The sequence below is a fragment of the Amyelois transitella genome, chromosome 13 (assembly GCF_032362555.1).
Source record: "Amyelois transitella isolate CPQ chromosome 13, ilAmyTran1.1, whole genome shotgun sequence".
NCBI lineage: Eukaryota > Metazoa > Arthropoda > Insecta > Lepidoptera > Pyralidae > Amyelois > Amyelois transitella.
In genome coordinates this window covers 4428605-4454537 of record NC_083516.1, presented here as the reverse complement: position 1 = coordinate 4454537, position 25933 = coordinate 4428605, and the positions used below count along the sequence as shown (strand labels likewise).

The window sequence follows — 25933 nt, the reverse complement described above, 5'->3', positions numbered from 1 at the left end:
TCAAATTCAAAATTCAAATTCAAAATTTTTATTCATTATTATAGGATATTATTATATCGCTTAATAATTGTCGTATGGTTTAACAACTTGGTTGACGTCAAATAAATTACTTAAAAACTAAGTTTACTGCCGCTTCCAAGGCGTCAGTGCAGAAGAAGCGGTAACAAACTGCACTGCAGCATTTTCATCAACAACGTCAACTTCACAATATTAAATTATACTTAGAATAGAATGTGATTTCAAAATTCTAATCTTGTGTAATCTATAAATTAGTGTGATTTTCGCACGCAATATAATTTGAAAAAATCGAAATTGACTGAAATTCTAGAGCTTATGCTATAGTTAGCATGTTAGGCGAGTGGACACGTTGACGTAGACTAATAAAATCCTACGACTTTACGTATCGAAAGTAAACATTACAGATTTAATCATCAAGCAGAAAGTCAGCCGATTCATCCGGAATCAAAATAAAATGAACCATTTCCAAATGAAAATGATATCACCGGATAAATGATGATATCATTTATTTAAAATGGTTAAAGCATGAACATACCAAAATTTACGATGCACATGATGATGATGGCACAATACTCATTATTATGTTGTAAGGTTCCACTGTTGAGTAAATTTCGCTTTAAAATTCATTCAATATTCCAATACGTTAACTTGTTACTCAACCAACCATAACCTAAATATTATTGTAATACTTTACATTATAAAAAAAATGGCTGAAGTTTGCGACGGACAGCCATAATGCAATATCGATAAAATTTGTCACCCATATCGGCGCGCGGCCATAAACCCAAGTTTGCTTACCCGTAAACATAAAATAAAAACGTTTATTAGGTACCACAAAGCATAAAGTTTGAAAACAAGGCCACGACGCAAGAAATTCATGCTAAAACTTCAGAACGTATAAATGTAGTAACAGAACGACAGTTTCCCGTTTTATAAACTTTGCTTCGGATAGCCACGGCCTTGGTTAAACTTTACGGGAAGCCTTTTAGGCGACGAAAAATAAAATAAACTGCTACGTACAAAAATCATATTGAATACTAGTAAAGAAGCAGTTGAGAGGAATCTTAGAAAAGGTGTTTCATACTTTGGACATTAATCAGTATGTAGGTATACAATGAGGTCGACGAATGAAACAAAAAAATGTGGAAATGGTCAACGAGAAGCCTACACAAACAAATTCTAGTTTTCGAATATTTCCATTTTGTTTGGACTGTTAGAGCTGCGTATAATTTATACCATAACCAAAATTAGTTTTCCAGCTATAAGAATATTATGTTACAATTGTAATAAGTTTCTTGTGAAAATAATTCCCAAGTTGTTTCATAAGAGAACGTCAAATATGGCTTGCGTTGCGTAAGTTCGTGCCAGTTACGCCTCCGACGGGGGTTAAACAACTAACGGCGACGTATTGTTTTCTTGACAGCTGAAGACAGGCAAAACAAAGCATTGGAAGTCATGCACGGGTAATATGTACACAACATAGAGATTGGGCATGTCACTCCATAGTAAAACCATATGTGCGTCAATCATACAAAACAATGCAGTTAAGAACAATACAGGAATTGTTTTGTCGCGTTATTGAGATCAACGTGAATTTAAGTTTAACTATTAGCTTTTACAAAAAGCTTGTAACATGATAAAATGTAGGTACTTAGGAATTTTCCTAGTAGTAATTTCAGTAATTTTCCAGTATTGATTTTCTTACATACGACAAAACATTATTTTCATGAACCATTTATTGCCGGTGAAATGCTGTCAAAATTAATGTTAGAATGACGTAAATAAATCATACTGGGTATTATTATCTTAGAATTTTATTAGGGTTACTAAAGATATAGGATACAGCCCATTGGTGATTATGATATCATCACTGCGTGAACCGGCGATGCGTTTAAAAATACTTGACCCAGGTGAGATCGACCACCTTGTTTATCTTAGTTCAATCGAAACATCTGCTGTTGCGTGGCACGATTGCCGCTATTTCATGTGTAGGAATTGAGAATTAAAATTAGTTCCGAAAATATTTAAAAAGAGGCTAATTATAAAACTAATTTAATCATTGATCGAGCGAACGAAGCGATTGGGTCTATCAATTAACTTGGGGTGAAAATATTTTATTTTTATGTATGTATGTATATTTGTAACGCGATAACTTTGGATCCGCTGGTTTTATTTTAATAGAACTTAAAATGTATATAGTCAATAGTATTTTTTAGTGCTTAAAATTTTGTAAAAAATTAAAGTATTCGGAAGGTCTAAGTTCGCAGCGAACGACTAGTTATAATGTATCATAAAAGCATTCACATTGTATCATAAAATATTGTTACCGCCTGAAATATGAAAGTTGGTCATCGTAATACACAGCGAGACATTTAATTAATTGTATTATTGCCCTTTAATTAAGTGATGTTTAGCAGTGATATGCAACTTCAACGTCTTTAAAAACACGATAGCCGCAGGCCACGCTACAGATTCCCAGGACGATCGTGTTCTTAATTAGACCTCGCCGACGTAATCTCACATCATTACTAGCATTAACTACCAATTACATGGCTATTTTAAAAACATTAAAAAGTTCTTAAATTGCAAAATATTATGATCATGATGTCAGTCCTGTTTAATTTAACAAAGACAACAAACTACGTAAGCAAAAAAGCTGTGGTTTTACTAACGACCGACGTAAAGAATGAGCAGTAATTGAATGTGTGCTCGGGACAGTAATGCGAAGGCCGGACGCAAATGATTTTTCCCCAGCAACGAATAATCGTAAAGCGGAGCCTGCAGTCAATTGTGTTCTACACAGTATTACTCATCTCTCGAGTCAATATACGGATACGGTTCTTCCTCGGGTCCCGAATTGTGTCTTGTATAAATAAGTTGGAAAACATTCTGCAACTTTGCAAGCACGGAGGAAAGGATTTTGTCGTAATGAAACGGTGACATATACCTATGATTATAAAGAGTTGCTCGTACCGGTACTGCGACTTCGATACCTCTCATATTGTGTACAGGCATGACTTTATTTTCTACTTAGCGCGCCGCTTGTGCCTTCGAGTTTATATTGTAAGAAACTCGTTTAGAAATAACACAATTTATGTCTTGAATTACGTCAATGACAAAGGTTACTTTGCATAAAACTGTATGTGTGTATATAAATAAAAAGGAAAGGTGATATATCTTTAGCATATTAAATCAAGACACAGATGATACCCTGAATGGATATTTGGAAATTTTCAGTCCCAGTTCTAATTTAGACCGACAGAGTAGTAGTAGCTCGTTGATGATTTTAACGCATTGATGTTAGGCAGGCAGCCGACCGTAATTTAAAATTTTACAAAGTATAAAAAAACTTAAGAAACGAGACTGCACGTCGCTGAAATAGAGCATCAAAATTCTCAAACTATCTCACTTTTAAAACCTTTATCGCACATCCATACATACATATAATCACATCTATATCCCTTGCGGGGTAGACAGAGCCAACATCTTGAAAAGACTGATAGGCCACGTTCAGCTGTTTGGCTTTATGATGGAATTGAGTTTCAAATAGTAACAGGTTGCTAGCCCATCGCCTAAAAGGAGAATCTCAAGTTTATAAGCCTATCTCTTAGTCGCCTTTTACGACATCCATGGGAACGAGATGGAGTGGTCCTATTCTTTTTTTATTGGTGCCGGGAACCACACGGCACATCCAAATTAGCAAAATAACATTGACGGCCTCTTTGGCGCAGCGGTCGTACGCTTGTCTGTGACACCGGAGGTCCCGGGTTCGAGGGCCAGGGCATGATGAGAAAAGAACGTTTTCTGATTGGCTCAGGTCTTGGATGTTTATATATACATATGTATAAGTAATTATTATTATAAACTATAGTATCGTTGAGTTAGTATCTCGTAACCCAAGTCTCGAACTTACTACGAAGCTAACTCAATCTGTGTAATTTGTCCCGTATGTATTTATTTATTTATTAACATTCCATCTAAACAGCAACGATGAGTGACAGACATCTAAAAGAAAGTGCAAGTATTGACTATCAAATGAGATTGGTTATCGATTGCAATCCACTTTGATTCACAATACATCGGTGATATACGTACGTGTAATAGGTACGCGATATGGTATCGCGGACATAAACGATATCCTACCAATTGGACTGAAACGAATTGGATCGCCCTCAATTTGTCGTGGACTCGTGGTATATTCCGCTTCCGTAGCATCATTTTGTTTTACAATTTTTAAATCGTCAATAGTTTTCCATTTTGTACAGATATTATCGTTGTACACTTAAGAGGTACGCGGGGATCGTAAGAATCGTAACAAGTGGAATGATATAATTTCTGCTTACCACTTCGGGAACGAGGCGTGATTTTAATGTATGATATAATATCATTTGACGGCCTCTGTGGCTCAGCGGTAGTACGCTTGTCTGTGACATCGGAGGTCCCGGGTTCGACTCCCGGTCAAGGCATGATGAGAAAAGAACTTTTTCTGATTGTCCTGGGTCTTGGATGTTTATCTATATAAGTATTTATTATAAAATATAGTATCGTTGAGTTAATATCTCGTAACACAAGTTTCGAACTTACTTCGAGGCTAACTCAATCAGTGTAATTTGTCCCGTATATATTTATTTATTTTTATCATAGTCTATTTATGAGATTTCATTCTATAAACTTAGTTGTGCACTGAATATATTTAAATTAGTTTTGTTTAACTGACGACAATGTAATAACACAATGTTAAGTTGTGTTTGTGGCACTTGTCATAGAATTCCATTCTGGCGAATTTTTCCATCACATTAATGTGTGAATATGTAAAGAAGTTATTTTTTCAAGATAACTTTATTTACTGTTACTCTAAGAAGTATTGAGTAAATCGATGGCGATGATAGTTAGATAATGTACTATGATTTACTTTATGAATAGATAAGTACTTACAAATATAATATCTGGGCATTTGGGTTAAATCGTTCTTGTACATCAATAGTCACCTAAATATAAAAACCACTTTTTCTTCACTTAACTATGATTAATAAATTTTAATTTCAAAAAAAATACAAAGAAAATATACAAACTATATACATTAATCGGATAACTTTTCGATCTCTCACGGGGTTGATAAAGCCAACAGTCTCGAAGAGACTCGAAGGTCAAGTTAAGCTTCACGAAATGATGGAATTGGGATTCAGACAATGACAAGTACTTAATAGAAATTCAAATTCGGTTAAAATGAGGGAGGACCTACCTAAAGGCTAAAAATTAAAAGCTCTGTCAGATGCATCACAAACAAAGATACAATAGAATGAAGTTATGGTAGTATTTAATATAAATTATTCCTTAATAGATATCGCATCCCTAGACGTCAAAGGACGATTGGACCAAGCTGACTGTTACCATGATTCCTTTCAAAGACTCTGTACAAAACCGGTATAAAATAGACAAGATAAATCATTTCACGGCGTATCGTGGTTAAATCGCGTTTCCTTTGTTCTAAACGAGCCGTGAAGTGACATCGGCTATAGGTACCTATTACCTTACATACATCTAAGGTACTCGTATGATATCCACTTCAGAACCAGAATTGCGCTAGTCTTGTTTGCAGATACATGGATTTTACAATAGGTCTCGTTTGTTTTATTAGCATTAGATTTAAATGGCAGGTTCGATTATTCGGATATGTTTAGACGGAAGATAAAAAGAGTCATTCTAATATTATAAATGCGATAGTTTATAAAGATATGCAAATAGGTGTATGTGTGTATTTGTTACTCTTTCCCGAAAAAAATACTTAAGGGATTTTCATGAAACTTAGCAGTAACGTAACTTAGAAGTAACTTAGCAGTAGTTATGTTACCAGTAACACTTAGTAATTAATATTATAGCAAACTGTTGAAAAGGCCAGTAATCGACGTACTTTAAAAAAAACCACTAAATTATCATGTTGTATCAATTCGATTCAGTGATTGTACCAATGATATGCAATAAGGCAACTGTTCTCTGCAGAGCTCTATCCACTACAGTATATCGCAGACCATTACAATCTACGATAGTCGCCCGGCAATCGGGGTCGGGATAGCGAGCTCGGGGACGTAATCCATTCCATTGCTTTCACTTGGTGCAATTCCCATTACACCTTGTCGTAGCAATTTCCTATATCCTTACTTACACAAACAGTTAAAAGCTTTAGACTTTGTAACTGTATACGAGTCGTGAGTTTGAATGTTACGACTTTAACTGAGCGGAAAGAGAATTATTTCTATTCGGTTCTTATTTACAGTTGCGCTTCGTACTATTGCAATCGATGGCCAAAAAAACTCATTGTTTTTCAAATGACAAGCACCTATATGCGACGGCTAGAATGTATAATAGCCAGTTGTTGGTATAACTTTTACGAACAGCTTAAAAGCCGGAGGTAGTTTTAAAGTTAGTAATTAAGATCGTTGTTTTGTAATACTGATCAAATAACAATAAAATTATCAGCTCAATCAATCCTGTTTACACTAAACGGAAAACCGTCAATAACGATTCTATTTAAAAAATACCCTTCTACTTCAAACGTCACTTTTATTAACTCATGTGAGTATGTGCTTGACCCCAAATTGAAAGAGGACATGTAATTATTATAGGTACTCACCCCAGTACTGACTAGAGAGAGCATAATGCGCTCGTTGAGCGCGAGCGTTTCTCCTTGCTTCATCTTGATCCGTTTCTTATCCAGACACTTCATCGCGTACATTTTACCCGTATCCGCCTTCCGACACCCGTACACCTGGGATAAATTGTTTTATTCAGGAGCGATCAAAGCGCAATCATTCGAACGAGAAACCAACATTCATTCAATGTACAGACTATTATAAGGCAGCAGATGACAAATAGTTCTTTGTCATCATTTGTTTTTTGTAAACACTCAGGTATTCAGGTATACACAGGGTGACTCGTAAGAGGTAGTTAATGGTTTTTGTTAAAATATGGTACTTATCTAATTGAATTAGATTCTAATTATATGGAATAAGCATCCCCTTAGAAAAAAATAAGCTCTTACAGAAGTTGTTAAAGTGAATGAAAAAAGATTACGACTGAAATTTTTTACACACTTAGCGGAAGTAGAAAGCGCGTGAACATATTTTAAATTCATTGTTTTGTTATGCTTCCGTCGGCCCGTATGACAAGTCTATTTAACGCTTACCAACCTCTATGTTATCAGCTGTTTGTTTAAAAGAAACAAAGGAATTAATAATATTAATTCATATACGATGAAACCTCGCTCAGAACTGGGAACAATAGCAGTACAGTAGGTGCATATAAACGCGGAAAACAAAGGAAAAGTTAATAAAAGAGTTAAAATTTAAACTCTCACCTCTCCGAAGCCGCCCCGGCCGATGATACGGTGAACACTGAAGTCGTTCATTGTCAACTGAATGTTTAATTCTAAGTTTTTCCATTGGCAAAACCTTGTGTATTTGTCACTGAAAGAAATGAAAATTATTGCAAGTTATGCCTCAGATTTTCTCATTCTCAACAAAAATTTACAATTGATTATTCAGCATAAAATTTTAAATTATTTTATAATCACAAGCAGTATTCGGTAGTGACCAAGCTATCACTCCCAACTTCTAGTAGAGAGCACAGTCATAAGTACCTACATATATACCGCTGATATTTATAATTAGAAATAAGACGATATTATGACATTTACCTTTCTAAGAAATTTTTAAATGGCTCCCCTCGTAGATGTTGGAATATTTCTTCAATGTATGGCTAAAATAAGAAAAGCATGTCAGTTAATACAATTAAAAAATTTGTAAGCATTAAAAATATTTGATTCTATAGAAGAACATACCTCAAAAAGGTTAGGTGGCACTTCGTGCTTCATTAAATATTTTTGTACATGTGCTACACACTCTTTTGAATAATCCTGCAAATAGAAGAGACACAATCAGCTAAGTAATTAATAGAAGTGACCACAACGTTTCAAATTTGTTAAAGTATACGAAACAGTGTCACTTTAATCACGGAACTGATTCAATCTCAATCAACGTGATGTTAATTCTTCAGACTTTACAAGTTAATGGGCGTTATAAATATAACTTTTACTGCTCTTGATCGCTTTAATTATAGAGAAGCTACGTTAATTGTGGTAATGTCGTCATTATTACCTACGACGTGGGTCGTCAGTCACTCAGTAATGCAAGAGTTTATAATAATTTGATTGATAAAGAAAAAAAAGAGTTTTGTGTTGACTTTCTGTCGGCAGTTTTCTTTTCTCGTATTTAAGGAGACAATTTAATTAACCTTCTCGCCAATTATTCTCAAAGATAAATCCTTAAATTTGATTTAGGGGAATTTTTATTGCGGCATAAATAACTCTGTTGATACTGTGTAAATGAGAGATTCGATTTTCGCAGCACATTGCTAGAATCGGTTGATTGTTATCGAAGGTTTACTGGGCAGCGAGCCAAGAGTCGCAATAACGATCCTCATTACACCGACAGCCGCTTGCGCCGGATGCAGTCTCATTTCAACCCTAGATCCATTTATTATTTTCATTTTTCGTTTCGTTTACTATGCCTTAGTTGCCATGATATTATCAGCGAAAATTATAGAATTTCATTTATAAGCTCAAAAACCGAGTCGGTCTTTGTACTCGTGATTTTAAGATCATGGTAACTGTTTTAATAAGAAAACGCTTTCAAAGATGAGAATCCTTGATTCTAAACTTGATTTTGGATAAGTGATATTGGCTTGGACGCTTTAATTTTTTTTAAATATTTCTTTGCTAGACTAGAAAACGTCATTATTGTGCTGAATTTTACGTTAATTAGTTAAGTAAAATCGCATTATAAATTATCACAATACTCAGCTTAGGTCAAAAACATATAACAGTGTCACACCAAAAACTAAAGTATTATTATATATATTTCTTAAAAAATCCATTAAAAACTAAATAATGTAAAAAAGGAAATAATAAAAAATTTGATAAAAAATGTATCACGTAACTCCAGATACCAGGTTTTGTTATGAAAATCAATGTTCGTCACCGTAACGAAAACAAAATATATTATGATTAGAAATAAACTATTACTGGAGCAATGTCCAACTCGAGTATTTTATTGTGTCATAAAACCATGGTTTTATGGCACAGTCAGTCAGAGGATTAACTAGATCTGATGACAAAACCAGCCAAAGCCTAGGCATTAGCGGTAATGACAAGTGATTCGCAAACTCCACAATTTACTTATTGAACACCCATATCTCTTTAATCCAGTTATAGATAAGAAGTGCGTACATAGTGCCATCACTACCGAAATAAAAATTATTTATTTTATTTATTATCTACTATATCTTACAGCTTCTAAATAATATTGCATAAAATAATAAACCCATCAGCTCACCATATTTTTTTCCTGTTCATTAAGCAAAAGTTATTAAATTACTTTTTTATCATTCTTCGATGGAAGGACTAGTGGTAGGTATCACAGCTTATAACTAAAGAAAACTAGTCCAACACAAAAATCTTTTTTAGCTGGATCTGAAAGCAACTGGTCTAAACTTTGCAACAACTTTTATCAACAACACATATTTATCATTTTCTCTAGGGAAAGAAATTCTACGGTATTAGCCAAATGTTACGAATGATTGTAATCTTTACTTATGTTCCAATAAATAAGCGTAACTTTGGTCATAATTTGTTGTAAACTTCGTTTATACTTACATGTGAATGTGCTAATAATTCTTTCATAATAAAATTGTCATAAATATCTCTCGCGATCCTTCGTCTTTCTTCTAGGCATTCTTGTTTTTCATATAATTTAATCTGTTGACAAAATAAAGAGCTAAGTATAATGTATACTTATGTCATTAAAATTACACCTATTTTATATGACCAATGTAGAAAAAATATTTTAAACGTGTCATTTTATCTAACGCATTTTATTTTGCTAACTTTTAAATTGCGCATCAGGAAAAAATATTTTTCTCCTGGTCTAGTTATTTAATGACCAACAGTAGCGCCTCATGAAAAAATCGCAACTACTTAGGTCTGTGGATACTCTTTAATTATAATAAGTAACTGATTAGTGATTGGTTTTGATTGATTTGTATTTGGGTTAATAGAAATTTATTGACCCATAAATAATACATAAATTCACTTACGATGAGTCTAAAATAACTAATAAAGTACGTAAAGCTTAAAGAACAAACGGTATAGTTATGAACTACTTTTAGTGCTTTTAATCTATAATTTACATTTGCACTCGACCACGTGATTAAGAAAACAAAAGACAATACGCTAATTTATACCTTTATTAATATATATATATATATATATTTTTCTTTTTTCAATATTAAATCTCATAAATATATAAATCTCCCGTGAACAATGTATTCTCCCGTCCACATTCTATTCTAAGTATAATTTAATATTGTGAAGTTGACGTTGTTGATGAAAATGCTGCAGTGCAGTTTGTTACCGCTTCTTCTGCACTGACGCCTTGGAAGCGGCAGTAAACTTAGTTTTTAAGTAATTTATTTGACGTCAACCAAGTTGTTAAACCATACGACAATTATTAAGCGATATAATAATATCCTATAATAATGAATAAAAATTTTGAATTTTGAATTTTGAATTTGAATAACAATATTTGCTGTGAATATGGATGTCAAACAAGTGGTAGGTATTTAACTGTTATTTATTCAGACGTCACTCAGTGACTAATCTGAAATCGAAGGTGCTAGTTAGCTAGATTAATAATTCATCTGTTTTACTAAGTATAATACTCGCGACGACATGTTTGTACTACAATAATAGTAAGTACATTTAAGAAATTATTGATAGCTAGGTAGAGTAAGTACTTATTAAAAAAAAAATCTTGACTACTTGGTCTAGCGATAACAATAAGTATGGATACTTTTATCGTTTGCTATTATTTATTTCAATTTATATGTATTCGAATCTAACATGGTCCTGACCATAAATAAATACCAAATTTACGGGACAAAAACAGTTTTATTCAACTAATACTTTTCCAATCTGACACCACTTCACGTCTTGTTTCTTAAAACCTGATAGGAGAGGTCCTAAGGGTCCGTCTGTTAGTTTGCATATCACGTCACTGTCTCTCACTTTGCTCATTCATCATAATATCATACCACACAATCATTTAGGTTACACAATAGAAAAAAAAAAGATCATTATGTGTGTTTATTACAATAATATAGAGCAGTAATTAAAATTATCTATTAATAAAAAAATTCAATACTTTACCTCTTCATAAAATTTTAATTGTGGCACTGGTTCTTCTGACGTTTGTTCACAAAATTCCTTAAATAATAAATAACCTGAAACAACACAAAATACCACATGAAACAGGTATACTTGTATGTTCAGTCAATTGTCTTGTCAAAAATGTCCGATGCAGTCAGAAAACTGAAACATTTTGTATGTCCAGCTAGACCTAAAAAACTGTCTAGCTATAAACAAATATTTTAGCGATTGTTGTCGGTGTGAGTCTCTTCGTTGATCTATGAATAATACCAGGTTAACTGCCAAACAATAGATTATCGTTTGTGTCTGCTATCCTGTCATACTATAGGATGTACTACCTACTACATATACATACGTATATTGATTGATTGAAGGAACTGACATTAACACCATAAATCATATTGAAAAAAGTTAGTATTCGAGGTTTTGTATGAATTATTCATATAAAAGTCAGTTCTAAAGTACCTGAAACCGACGAGCACGCATGCAGAGAGATATGAATGTGGAAGAAGCGAAAAGGGATCGTGGCAAGTGGAAAGATGTAGTCTCTGCGTACCCCTTTGGGAAGAAGGAACACATACATTGACATATACATATAGTCACGTCAATATCCCTTGCGCGGTACAGAGCCAACAGTCTTGAAAAGACTGAATAGTCACGTCCAAAAAAGTCGTGAATTTATGTACGTATGTAGTATTCGAAGGGAATCTGTGTATAATTTGAAAACACACTACTATTTTAAAGGGTAGCAAGAGCATTGGTTGGCAATCTCATAAATGAGTCATTGGTATATAGCCGCGGAAGGTTTTGAATATGTTCATCGTGGTTTAGTTGGGTCACCTTTTAACCATTGGACCATCAACGCTTCATCAAAATAAAATATTAACTATCAAATTATATCAACTGCTAGCACGTCATGTATCAAGCACGATAAATATCGCGAATGGCCAGTCGTTTTTCAATGATACGTTTCCGCAGTCTAAGTAAACACAAACATCACGCATTGCCTGTTATGACGTAAATCACCAGATACCTACTAACTCGAATGTCACATCATTATTGGTCTATTAACATATAATATATTTATGCAAATAATAAAAGTACCACGCAATCGTTAATATTGTCATCATTAGTACAGTCGCATAGGTAATAAATAAATCAGTAAGAAAAATTACTTCTAACGAAGACATCGAAGATCATTTTCGTAAGTGCTTTACAGTTGCCAATGCTTGAATTGAAATATTTTATGGACTCACACTATTTATCTTCATAACGATAACTTAGGTAAATAAAGGTAACCTAAATAAAACTGGTGGCCTATATAGAGAGAGGGTCGCACAATGTCCACTGCAGTCGATAAAGTTATTTACTGCAACTATAAGTGGGGTCACAGCAAATTGCATTTGTAACTCTCCCCGGCCGGGCATTACTTTGCTACAATATCAAGCTTTCACCGAATGCGCCGTCTTATCATTAGTCATATTTTTTAACCAGCGAATAATATATCTCAACATAGTTGATGTAACGTCAAATAAATTAAAAATGTAAGGTATGTTATAGAAAATAAGGAAGCTTCACCGAAAGTGCGCGAATTTAGCGCCACCTACAAAACAATTCAGGTTATTTGCAAATGTCACGGAAACTGTAGTTTTTACTGAGATGAAATTTATGGTTTGGACTTTTCCAGACGTGTGTATGTCATAAGACAGGTTTATTGGCACTTTTTGCAGTTGTCAGCCTTATTACAAATACAATGTACTCGCTCATACAATTGGCATCAGTACTGACTGATATGATTTGCTTAACGTTTTTCCAAAAGCAAGCTGATGTGTGAGATCACGGGCGAAAGATAAAATGTTTGCAAAATCATTTCATTGGGCTTGTAATTGTTGAAAAGTGTCAGTTTCAACCGGATTCCCAGTTTTAAAGCCAGCAGCGATTGAGAAAAACATAATGAAACTATTATATAGTAATCGCTTCTGTGAGTCAGTCAGTAAGACTAGACAGTAGGTTAGTGCAGATTTCAATATGTTTGGAAACAAAATCTCTCTCTCTGTTTTCAGTAACTTGGGAATGTTCTTAGTTGCACTCTCCGCCACTATGCTTCGGGGCGTTTGGGTGCGCTTAGGAACAAAAACAATTTAAAACTAAAACATAGTTCGCTAGGATAGAGACTAACCAAAATTCAGGAGTAAAAAAGCATCAAATAATAAAAATACGAATGAAGACAAAATAGAGCAACTGAATACGTAATGTCATAACATCAATTCCGGTTATGAGCGCAAAGAATTCATAAATCACAACCGATCTGTATTTGCTTCATTGATGATGAAATCTTACGATCTAATATAGCACCGTTCAAATGTAATATTTATTTTCTCTTATAGATAAATATGCAAGCAAAGGAAGGAAATTATATGTATATGTCTGGTGGAAACTCCGGTCAGAATTAGGCAGGCGACCGAGTCTTTTGAGAAAAATCTAAAATTACATTTAGTTTAGTTTAGGCCATTAGAAATCGTTACTAGAGAGAACTCTGGGCACAATATAAAACGAATTATGTAAGTACCTACTAATATAAATTATTCTCTGTCTATGTGACGATCTATGAAATCCTTGGGAAAATGTAACTAGTTAGTTAGTTTTACGTTTGAAGAAAGAAGATCTTTTTCGTTTAGTACACAATCTTCGAAGGTAAATCACATAGCTATTTACATATTTGAAATTGCGCCTAACCTGATCTAATACGGACTAAGGACATACAACAGGGTTGAAGGATGAAATAAAATTATATAATTCATATTTTCGTTCATATATTTGCATGTTTGCCACCTACAAAAGAATACAGGTTTTTGCAATCGCTAATCCCACTGGAACTATAGTTTTCACCGGGATAAAAAGCACTTTGTCCTTCTAAACACTCATAATTACGCAAAATTTCAAGTACATTGGTTTACATTCTAAACACCCTCCAGCTGTAATTGTGGGTAAGATGTTGTACTAACAAAACTGAGTTCCAAAGTCAATCATCGATGACTTGATGAAGCTTTGCTCACCTTTATTACCACGATAGAACTGAAAAAAAATTGGTTACAGATTGTACGAGATTTCTTAGAAGGACGCCTGATCCTAATCATTGTAATCAGGGAATTATAATGGACATGTTATTCAAATATCGCATATATACTGGTCGAGTTGGACATGGGTTAAATATTTAAGGCACAATTTGGGCAACGATTTTTGGTTAAAAATATAGCTGGATAAATCTATAATCTTGGTATTTAAATGGTCAAAAATATCTGGGAATAAATTACTTACCATTAATGGAAATAAATGTGTTAAGTAATTTAATAATTATGAATGTAAATAATTATCCTATTCACGACGCCTACCTCACAAAGGCATCATGTATGTATCGGTTGTCGAAAAGCAAAATTTGGCAAACCTTAGAAAAATTAAAATTTAAAACGGACACGATTTCAAAATAACTACGCCAAATGAACTAAAGCCATGTGTGACGGTAATAATCCAAAGCGTGCGTGCGTGCGCAAAAGACTCACCAATTCGACCCTGCTTATACATTTAATCTTGTTTACGATACAAATCCCGACAAGAAAGTTGTTCCGAAAGCGATCCTGAATTAAACTTATCTAGATCACTTTCGTTATTCCAGCAGTAGCACTTTCTTTGCTGATACTGTACACGTTCGTAAAAAGCAATGTGAATGACAATTCTACAAATAAGAAGTAATGAGCCATATTTTTTTATGAAATATGCCGTTCGGCGCATGTTCACTGATAACATTTGATATTATCTAAAACAAGAGCTGTCTTTGAAATAAAAATGCAAGGCAGTAACGCAAAGGTTACAATTTTCACAGCTTGTGTGTGTGTGTGTGTTGAATAAAAAATTATTGTGGCAAATGAAAAGACGTACTTAGTTAATGAAGATTTCCCGCAATTCCCACGGCAACGAAAATCAACAGCATTGGCCGTTTAACGCGAGCGGAGTCCCAATTATTAATGCAATTCTAAATAGGACCAGTAATCCAACAACACCATCCTAAGAATGTTTTGTCAGATGGTTTACCCATCTATCGCTCTGACTGTCCTTACTGAGACATTGCATCTAATGTGTATATTTGTACTAACTATATAGGAGACGATACCCAGGCATTATTTTTTAATAATAAGGTTAAAGACTAATTCTCTTTCTCTCCATCTCATTCCCATGGATGTCGTAAAATGCAGCTAAGGGATAGGCTTATATACTTGGAGTTCCTCTTTTAGACGATGGGCTATCCTGTCATTATTTGATTCTCAATTATTATTCTATCATTAAGCCAAACAGCTGAACGTGGCCTTCAGTCTTTTGAAGACTGTTGGCTCTGTTTATGAGGTATGATTATATTATGTTATGTTTTCTATCTGTGAGAACTTAGCATTACAATCACGATCAACAAAGCAGTGTGGAATACTGTGAAGGTACAACAAGACAAACACTTCAGACGTGTGCAGGCTAATAAAAATCTAATTGCCATTACGAAGTGTGAGCGGTAAATGCGCTACTTCAATCACGGAACGAGTTGTAAAGGCCAGACGCAAACTTTCGAGATGAAAGCGACTCAAAGGGTCTCCTGTATGTTTACATAACAGTATACTCTCATCTAGATTCAGAGTATCCGTAAAAGCAAAGTAGACGTCTAGGGGGCGCGTGGTAAGTTGTCTGCGTAAGAACATGTGTCAAGAGACAAGAAAAAAATGATTTCCATACGCTAAATAACTTTAGATGAACACCGCGATAAATATGAAGTTTTTTTTTATGACAATACAAAAAAATTGTGTTCCAAACTAAGTACATCGAAGGTAAATATTGTTGATGATTATATCGCTAAAAGTACAAATTAGCAAATGAGCATTCTATACCACATGATTTTAGAATGAATGCCGTTATATTATGTGGTGGTGCTATGAAATTACAACACATTCGGTTTATCGTGTGACTTTTGGATAGTCAAACTTCAATTTCATAACTTGTTCGCTGCTCACTCATGTGGAGATATTATTACATAATAAATAATAATAAAAATCTGCCTAATCAAAATTACGTGAGAAATTTTCGAGGCAGATGTCCGAATCTCACTCCATAGCCCTAGTAATCCAATCCACTAGCATCCCATCCGCATGACCTAGACCTATATTTCAAGCCACGTAAGGTTCACGTCTGTGGTCTGTCTTATAACAAGAAGTGAGATTAACATGAAGACACAGTTTTAAATCTTATCGCGACCAATGACTCTTCTCTATGTACATACAGTTTTCAATGCTCTTACGGTAAGTTTGGCTGGTTGTTGCAGAAATTGCAGATGTCAGATGGGACGAGAGTCACTTCGAGTGAAAACCTATCTTTTGCGCTCCAGGAATCGTGGTCACAGGAGGACCCCGAGTTCCTTCTAGACAGAGATGCGAACGCAACTGGGACAAACGCTAGGAGGATGACCCTGATGAATGTTATTTATTTATTTATACTCACCTAAGACTTGATTAAATATTTTGTCAAAATTTACTTCATTCTTCTTCTCCATATATTTGTGCATAACACTCCGTACACTGTAACAAAAAAAAAACAAATATAATCTTATAGATAAACAATAAAATAACGAAAGAGTAAAAATGGCAACTTTAAGAAAATGTTGTTTTATAGTTTTGTTTACTTTTAGACGATCACCAAGATATTTTATTTATGTAGCTGACAACGACCAAGCTTTGACTTTTTTATGACGTCTGTAAGCCCAACTGCTGTTTATCAAGTGAAGATATAAGTAACACTATTAAAAATAATATTTCTTAACTTATTATTACGCAGTGTCTGGCAATATACTTATTTCACGTAAATTGTTTAGTTGTTTTTTTTTTACTTAATTACTTTCGTGACACTGTAAAAATCTTGGTTTATTCCAAAAATATTTCTAAATAGTGAGCCGCGACTTCTTCCCCGAGAAATATAAACTTTGTTTAGCCTCGATGCTTGATGGCCTCCATTTTAGATTTCATAAAAATATATTCTCGAGGTTTATAAATATGAAAGCGTAATAGACAGACAAAGTTCAACATTAGTATGGGTTATACATATACACTTTCGAATTCACGTTACAACGCATCGTTTTGGTCAAAAGGTTTTGGTAGATATCAAAGTTTACTAATGACCCTTTAATAAATGAACTAATGACATATGACGAGCATCAGCTTAAAACCACTGCTCTTTCATGAAACTGGATATAAGAACCACTGGTCTCTCATCTTTTTGTGTTCACCCTATACTCCAAATGTTTTGGGAATTTTCTCTCCACCTTGGTGAATTCTGTCTGAGACGGGGAAGGTTTTAGTATCACAAACAGCAGTCCTAACCAAAGAATCGGAGTCGCGATACATGTCGCAGATTACATCGTAAAGATATCTGGAATCACTGAAGACAATGTCACAAGTCGAAGACCTTCTCTATTTTTATCCACAAAAGATAATAGACGGTAAGTTCCTAAGCCTGGTATTATCCTTAGGCCAAAAACAAGGTCTTTAGTCCTCAGACTATCTGTATTCAATAGGGACTCTATTAGCACCAACAGCTTTCTGATTCTTAATGCTACAAAGAGCATATAAAATTTCCTCAAGGATTCTCTGTGGCACTTGATCCTGATTCAGAGAGATGTCAGGTGGCTACCCGTTCGCTGCTGATGTTTAAGCACCTCATGAGAATAATTTACCACTTGCTCATCAGATAAAAGGTTTCCCTCAAGGTCTTTAAGACTTTAGTATAAAGAAATAACCTTTGTTGCTTTGACCTGATTATCCAATACTAGCTGTGCCCGTGACTTTGACCTCATTTAGTTATTTTGGGCATCATTGACGCCCTCAAACATGAATAATTTTCCCTGTATTTTTACATTTCCCATTATTTCTTTGCTTCTTATATTTGCAGTATTATATTATACAGCCTAAAGCCTTCCTCGATAAATGGTCTATTCAATGCAAAAATAATTTTTCAATTCAAACCAGTACTTCCTGAGATTAGCGCATTTAGACAAATAAACAAACTCTTCAGCTTTATAATATTAGTATAGATTAATATTAAAAAAAGAAAATAATACATCAGTATCATTAAGCAAAACAGCTGAATGAGGCCTATCAGTCTATGCAAGACTGCTGGCACTATCTACCCAGCAAGGAATAAAGACGTGATTTTATTTATGTAAAAGTATAGAATACCACCAAACTGCAGTTCTAAACATAACAATTTACTAAAGTGCCAACAGTAATGCACTGAAGCATCCATTGAAATCAATATGTAAACAGCTACAAAACAAAAAGATTTGTATTTATTTTTAACTAAAAAATAATGATGCAGACAAAATTTGTCACAAAAAGATATAATACAAATTAGAAAATTCTCGAGGAAAGAATCAGTCTAGTGATGTAAAATAGGGTCTCTTTTATGCGGCAAGTACAAAAACATAAAAAGGAGCCATAGTAGGTACAAACACTACAGAATATATGCTGTTTTAAAAGTAAATATTTCAACATACCTACCTAGTACTAACCTTTTATAGATATTTTAATTGTTATAAAAATTATAGTAAAAACTATATTTATTTATGTATAATATGTGAGACTTTGTTTCTTTCTTTAGGCATTTTTATAATTTTTTGTTGTGTTTACTGACATATCTTCAAAATAGGAATTGCTTGAGACCTAAAGCAAAATCATCACTTAAGAGGACAATGACCTCAACAAGTGTTAATGGCCTACACTGAAACTGTTTGGCCTTTTATGACAACTATATTTCATTTGAAGGATTTGAACAAACCAATTTATTGTCTGTAAATGAAATTATTTTTTCTGTTAGTTCTTTTTTTTCTTTAATTTAATAACAGCTGATGCTGGCAATATGTTTTATGGTCATTATACAAGATCATTGAATGTGGAATAGCGGAAAACAATTATGTAGGTCGCTGGATTTTTGGTAAAGAGAATATTGTGAAAGGAAGAAGCGGGAAGCGGGAATGTAAACGCACAACACGTACCTTAATTTCTTGTATTTTGGTTTCTTGTGCCCTGGCCAGGGTTCTTCTTGTTTCTAAGATGCGCAATTTTATTATTTTTACTATATGAGCGGAGCGGTCAATTTGCGGCCATATTTTTTCTTCAATCACTAGTTTTTCAAATTTGAATTGAAATGTTCTATGGCTCCATTCGTAAGCCGTCGAGTGTTGTCGAGCTCCGAAGAAACCACATATGCTGTCACTATCGTATTGTGCGGAATGAAAAGGGATAGGAACAGTAAAATAAAGCGGCGCGTTCATCCTCCGGCGCCTTGAGAAACATCGCTTTCTCAAAAGAAAAATAAAAGGAAATCACTCATAGAGTAGCGTAAATAGTAGTGGATTTTAATATTAACTAAAGCGGAAAAAATAATATAATAACATTCATAAAATAAGAAATTATTAAGAAAATGCGGTATTGTTATTGCGACGGCAATGGACTTAATTTAACGATTGGTCTTTTAAGAAAACCATTTTGAGTTTTAACTAAAGCTACTCTCACAGTACCGTCTGCACCTGGATAAGTCTTTTCAATGATTCCCAATGGCCATCGTAATGGGGGAACATTATCTTCATGTATCAACACTACAGTACCAATTTTGACGTTCGTTACATCTTTCAACCATTTCTGACGAACCTGTAAATTATTCAAGTACTCTAAATGCCATCTTTTCCAATATGAGCGAATCATTTGATCGAGTAGCGATTTACGTGTAACTAGCGGCGTAGAAGATACAGGTGCGAGTGGCAAGTACTGTAGTGGAGAAGCCATAATAAAGTGCGCGGGAGTTAAAGGCTCAAGATGCGGTTCTTCCTGTAGTACGCAGAGGGGTCGTGAATTCATTATTGTTTCAATCTGTGTTAATACTGTTAAAAGCTCTTCATATGTAAGTAATTGATTGCCAATAATGCGGTACAAATGAGTCTTCAAACTTTTTATATTTGACTCCCAAATTCCTCCAAAATGCGGAGCGCGGGGAGGAGACATATGCCATTCTATGCGGCGATTTACAAGCTCGCTTGAGAGTAAATCATTATAATCTGAAGAAAGTAAAAAATTATAAAGCTCATTCAAATGAGACTTAGCGCCAACGAAATTAGTTCCATTATCGGAATATAGATGGGAAACTGGACCCCTACGGGATATAAATCTCTTAAACGCAGAAAGAAATGTAATAGAAGATAAATCTGAGGCAAGTTCAATATGAACGGCTTTCGTCACTAAACAAATAAATAGGCAAATGTATGCCTTTTGACTTCGCTGACCACGACGTCTACAAATAGTGATGTTAATAGGCCCAGCGTAATCCACGCCAGTATGAACGAAAGCTTTTGTCTCTTGAACACGAAATGCGGGTAAATTCGCCATCTTAGGAGTTGGATGCGAAGGAGAATTTTTAAAACAAAAATTACAATTATGTACTCGTTGCCGTATAACAGATCGAGATGATATTATCCAATATTTTTGGCGAATCAAAGAGCTAAGAAGAGCGGCACCAGTATGACAATGTACGCGGTGAAAATAGTCTATAATCAAGTAAGTAACATTATCATGTTTAGGAAGTAAAATAGGATGTTTCGCTTCGAACGGTAAGTTTGAATTAGCTAATCGACCTCCTATTCTGATTAATTTATCTTCCGATATAAATAAGTCTAATTTATTAAGCGGGGCAGAAGGAATATTACCCTTTTTCAAATCATTTATGACATTTGTAAAATGAGCGATTTGAACTGATCGAAGCAAATAGTTTTCAGCGGTAATTATATGAGAGGTCTCTAACCTTTTAGAGCGGGGCAATAATCTTACAAAGCGTAAAATATATACAATTATTCTTAACAGTTTATTCCATGAAGAAACTTTGCACGATAGAGAACAAAGAGGAGACAGTTCTACACCACGAGAAGCGGTTGCTACAAGCGTTTTACTGTTAAATTCTGGCAAGTCTTCACATTTTTCAGGCTGAAAAGATTCTATCGGCCACTGAGGTACAGGCGTAATTAACCATTCAGGACCGTTCCACCATAATTTGTGCGTGAGTAATTGTTCAGGTAATAAACCTCTCGACAGACAGTCTGCGGGATTCTGAACTCCGGCGACGTGGAAGAAGTTTTTAGGCTCTAGATTCTCGTGACATTTGGCAACACGATTGCTGACAAAAATATTCCACCGATGTGGAGATGAATGAATCCACGAAAGAGCTATTTTTGAGTCTGAAAAAGCATAAACATTATCTATAGGCGTGCGCGCTGAATAAGTATCGTAGACCAATTTGGTTAGCTTGGACATTATGACGGCAGCACAGAGCTCCAAGCGGGCAAGTGAAACTACTTTGACTGGCGCAACCTTTGACTTTGCACAAACCAAGCGGACACATATGTTATCAGTAGGATCGGTAACATGTAAGAAAACAACACAGCCATACGCTTTCATACTAGCGTCAGCGAAAGCAACTATATTAACCCTAGAACCCTGAGCTACAGCCAGATGGCGCGGAATTTTTAAATTAGCAAGAAGATTAGGTCCAGTGTGTAAAATATCATTGAGAGCTACACCATTATGACATTGAGCACTCGCGTCCAAAACAACCCTGACTTTAGTAGTCTGTTTGTCCAATCTGACAACTGGGTGGTGAGGAATTATATACCCTCCATCAGACTCGTCCGATGGTAACACTGGATCTAAGTATTTGTTATTTATGTAATCCATGATAGCGGCGTTATAGCTCACACGTAAATCTGTGTCGCTTAGTCTGCGTTCCAGTGCCAACAAACGGCGATGAGCAACAGTGTACGAGTTCCCTAAGCTACTGGGATCCTTAGCAAATGGTAACACGGTGCAATAGCGACCAGTTGAGTCGCGAGAGACAGTAGAAGCGTAAATTTGTTCACATTCTTCATCAGTACGACTAAGAAATTTATTCACAGGAACTTCCTCTAATTCCCAGAATTTAGAAAGAGAGGCATCTATACTTTTTTCAAAACAAGTAAGAAATGAAGCGGAAGATGAAGACTGAATTGCGGTTATATCGCCAATGACTGACGAAGCGGTATTAGCAGCGGCGTCACCCATGAAAACAAATCCAAAAACAGTTTCAATAGCGGGCGGAGCTGGCGGTGCAATGACTTTTCCACTAAGAAGTAAGAATGGGAATAACTTTGCTCCTAGGACAATTTCGATTTCTCCAGGAATATGCCAGAATGGATCTGCAAGCGGTATGTTTACCAGATGCCTAACAATAGATGTATCAATATAATCTAAAGGAAGACGATCGGTAATACAATCTATGACCAATGCGGTTAAATTAAAAGTTTGTTTATTATTTTTTGCAGAAATCGTAAAATTAGCATACCCTATAACAGGCCGGGAAGTCAAACCAACACCCTTTAAAGTCGAATTTGACAGCGGAATAATTTTCAAATTAAGTTTTTTGCAACAGTTTAGAGTAATTAAATTGTTCTGTGAAGCATTATCAATAAGACATCGAACAGTTTCTTTTATATTCTTATCATTATTATACGCGTAAATACTGGCGGTAGAAAGAAGCACTTCAGTACGGTTATGACAAGTTAACGTGGTACAGGGAAGAACATTCGTTAGGTCAGGTGAGCGAGCGCAAAGCGATACGTGCTCGCGATCTTTGCTAATAACGGGCATTGATGCCGCGGAGGTGGAGGCGCAATTCTCTGTACCAGTTGTAGCCGAAGCAGCGCTGTCTTGTATGGTTGTCCTAGTGAACGAATCTCGAAATGACGCAGAAGGTGAGTTTTTATTTGAGGATGAATCTAAATGCAACAAAGAATGATGACTTTTTCCACATTGTCTACATTTATACTTCGAATTACATTTTGACACGGAATGTGTCAAGCTAAGGCAGTTTACACACCCTACTTTCGATTTAATAAATTCAAGGCGATTTTTCGGTGACAAAGATTTAAATGCGGGGCAAGTATAAAGCTGAAAGTGTTCAGACGTATTACACATTGAACATACAGAGCGGTTGTCGATATTATTATTATTGCGGGTTACGAACGAATGGACTGTATGGCAGGAGCGGTATGAATTATTAATAGTAGCATTGTTATTTTGAGTAGTGCGGTTGAATGAATTATTATTATTAGTAGTGCGATCTAATATTTTTACTTGACTTTTAATGAATTCAACTAAATCTGAATAACTCGGAATCATTTTATTTCTAGCAGTCATTTCAAACGCCTGAGCGGTACTTGAATCTAATTTGCGGAATGCTAAATTAAATAAAATGAAATCAAAAGTATCTTCTATTTTTAATTGATTTAGTGCAGCGGTAGCAGCGTCAAATGTATCTATGAAATTATTTAATGCGACAGAGTTATTTGAAGCGGCTTTAATATTAAGCAACGTGGAAACATAATACGAACCTAGGGCTCTCTTATCCTGATATTTCTTTGTCAAACTGTCCCAAATGGACTTATAGTTTTCGCCAGAAGGAATCACGCCTGCTATAATTTTTAATGCATTTCCGGTGAGCCTTCCAACTAAATATTGAATTCTATGAGAATCTGTTAAATCTGGATTACAATGTATATTAGCTTTAAAAGATTCATAGAAAACGGGCCAATTTTCAATTTTTCCGTCAAAGCTAGGAATATTAAGCGGAGCTAGTTTGAAGGGAGCCTTATTCGTTGTTTGCGGAACTGCACTCGAAGAAACGGATTTACCTTTTAGATTTACACGGAACCTTACAACACGAGCATAAATATCTTCAAATGATGAAAGTGACTTATAACTTGGTTGGAATTTGGGATCTAATTCCATGTGTAATAGATTAATTTCATCCAAAGTTTGCATGAAATCATTACGCAATATGTCTACAGTTTGACTATCGGACATAAAAGTCTCAATCGAGCGCAATTCGGTAGTAGATGGAGACAAATTTTTGCCTACCTCGTATAATTTAGAAAGACGTTCAAAGCGAACCTTATTTTTCTCTTGTAACAACTTGAGTTTAGATTCCATGGTAAAAGATGGCGGATAGAGGTATTTTACGAAATAAAACACTTAATACCAAAATCTTATTCAAAATAAGCGGTGAGCGGTGTGAGAGTACTCTGAGCGGACGTTTTTATTTAATTGTGTAGGTAGATTCTACACAGAAGCCGGCCGAATGTCGGCGCAATGCGGTTATGATTATCTACAGAAAATCGCGGTTTTAAACAAATCTCGTCAATAACAATACGCATGAAGCGGGTTTGAAGTATGCGGCTCGTAATGGACCACAAAATGGAATAGCGGAAAACAATTATGTAGGTCGCTGGATTTTTGGTAAAGAGAATATTGTGAAAGGAAGAAGCGGGAAGCGGGAATGTAAACGCACAACACGTACCTTAATTTCTTGTATTTTGGTTTCTTGTGCCCTGGCCAGGGTTCTTCTTGTTTCTAAGATGCGCAATTTTATTATTTTTACTATATGAGCGGAGCGGTCAATTTGCGGCCATATTTTTTCTTCAATCACTAGTTTTTCAAATTTGAATTGAAATGTTCTATGGCTCCATTCGTAAGCCGTCGAGTGTTGTCGAGCTCCGAAGAAACCACATATGCTGTCACTATCGTATTGTGCGGAATGAAAAGGGATAGGAACAGTAAAATAAAGCGGCGCGTTCAGAATGCTTCTAGGGGTAATTCAGATTCTGTTATTATTATAATGTATTTTTGGCAGCCAAGCAGGTGTCTTAGTCTCAAATTCATAGAAAATTAAATGAAAATGTAAATAAAATGAATTTGTAAACAAGATATCTTATTCCTTATTTTGAATTTTATTTATTGGTACAGACAGTATGTGGATAATATGCTACGTCTTAGTAATTTACCTTGGATCTGGTAAAACTATTTTTTTACTAGCTCTCGCTGCTGGAGTGCATTTCGACTTCTCCATAGCCATCAAGTAGCTGACATCTGCCAGCACAGCCTCGAGGTCCGCCATTTTGCGACTGAATTTATCACTTCCAATAGGCAAATAATAAATATCACTTGTACACAACACAAATACAAATTGATTCTAGTCAAAATTTAACTAATAGGCATATCTTCCCTCACATGACGACTCGCCACTGTTTCACTATAAATTTGTTGATGACTGGTGACACATGCTGATCATTTAAATTCCAAGAGTATTTTACACAATTGAAAAACACCTTATCACATAGTGTACGTTTAGATAAATAAATAATAAAATGTGTCAATTATTTACGACTACTGTTACTGATATTACTAGTTTATATTTACAAAAAATGCAAATGAATGTGAAAACGTTTTACACCCGCCCGTCACGTCACTCCAGTGCTACGCACACTACTAAAAAATAGCACACCCCTACATTGAAGACACTTTACATTCAAACACATGACGTTCAACCTGCCAATCAGAGAACGATAATCTACTGAATGGAAGTTGTATTGTTGTATTGTGTCTGTGGTAGTAATTATATTCATTCTTCAAACTTCATTCAATTAATAATTTTACGTACCTACCTTGGTACCAACCAAAGTACCTATCTAGGTACTATAAAGCTAGGTAAAGTACC

At 34.9% G+C, this 25933-nt stretch overlaps 1 protein-coding gene across 4 annotated transcripts in view; it reads right to left on the bottom strand.

The window, feature by feature from the left end:
• Nucleotides 1-25717, bottom strand: part of LOC106137977 (G protein-coupled receptor kinase 1) — a 35663-nt gene extending 9946 nt beyond the window's left edge. For 2 of the 4 annotated variants that reach the window (XM_060947158.1, XM_060947159.1), the window contains exons 1-8: nucleotides 25221-25717; nucleotides 16811-16887; nucleotides 11279-11352; nucleotides 9728-9829; nucleotides 7856-7930; nucleotides 7712-7773; nucleotides 7373-7481; nucleotides 6650-6784 (exon numbers count right to left, since the gene is read on the bottom strand). In XM_060947158.1, coding sequence (XP_060803141.1) covers nucleotides 6650-6784; nucleotides 7373-7481; nucleotides 7712-7773; nucleotides 7856-7930; nucleotides 9728-9829; nucleotides 11279-11352; nucleotides 16811-16887; nucleotides 25221-25333 — 747 coding nt within the window. In that variant the 5' untranslated portion in view covers nucleotides 25334-25717. The other 2 variants (XM_060947160.1, XR_009657109.1) reach the window with 2 other exon arrangements.
• Between the last annotated feature and the right edge of the window lie 216 nt (nucleotides 25718-25933).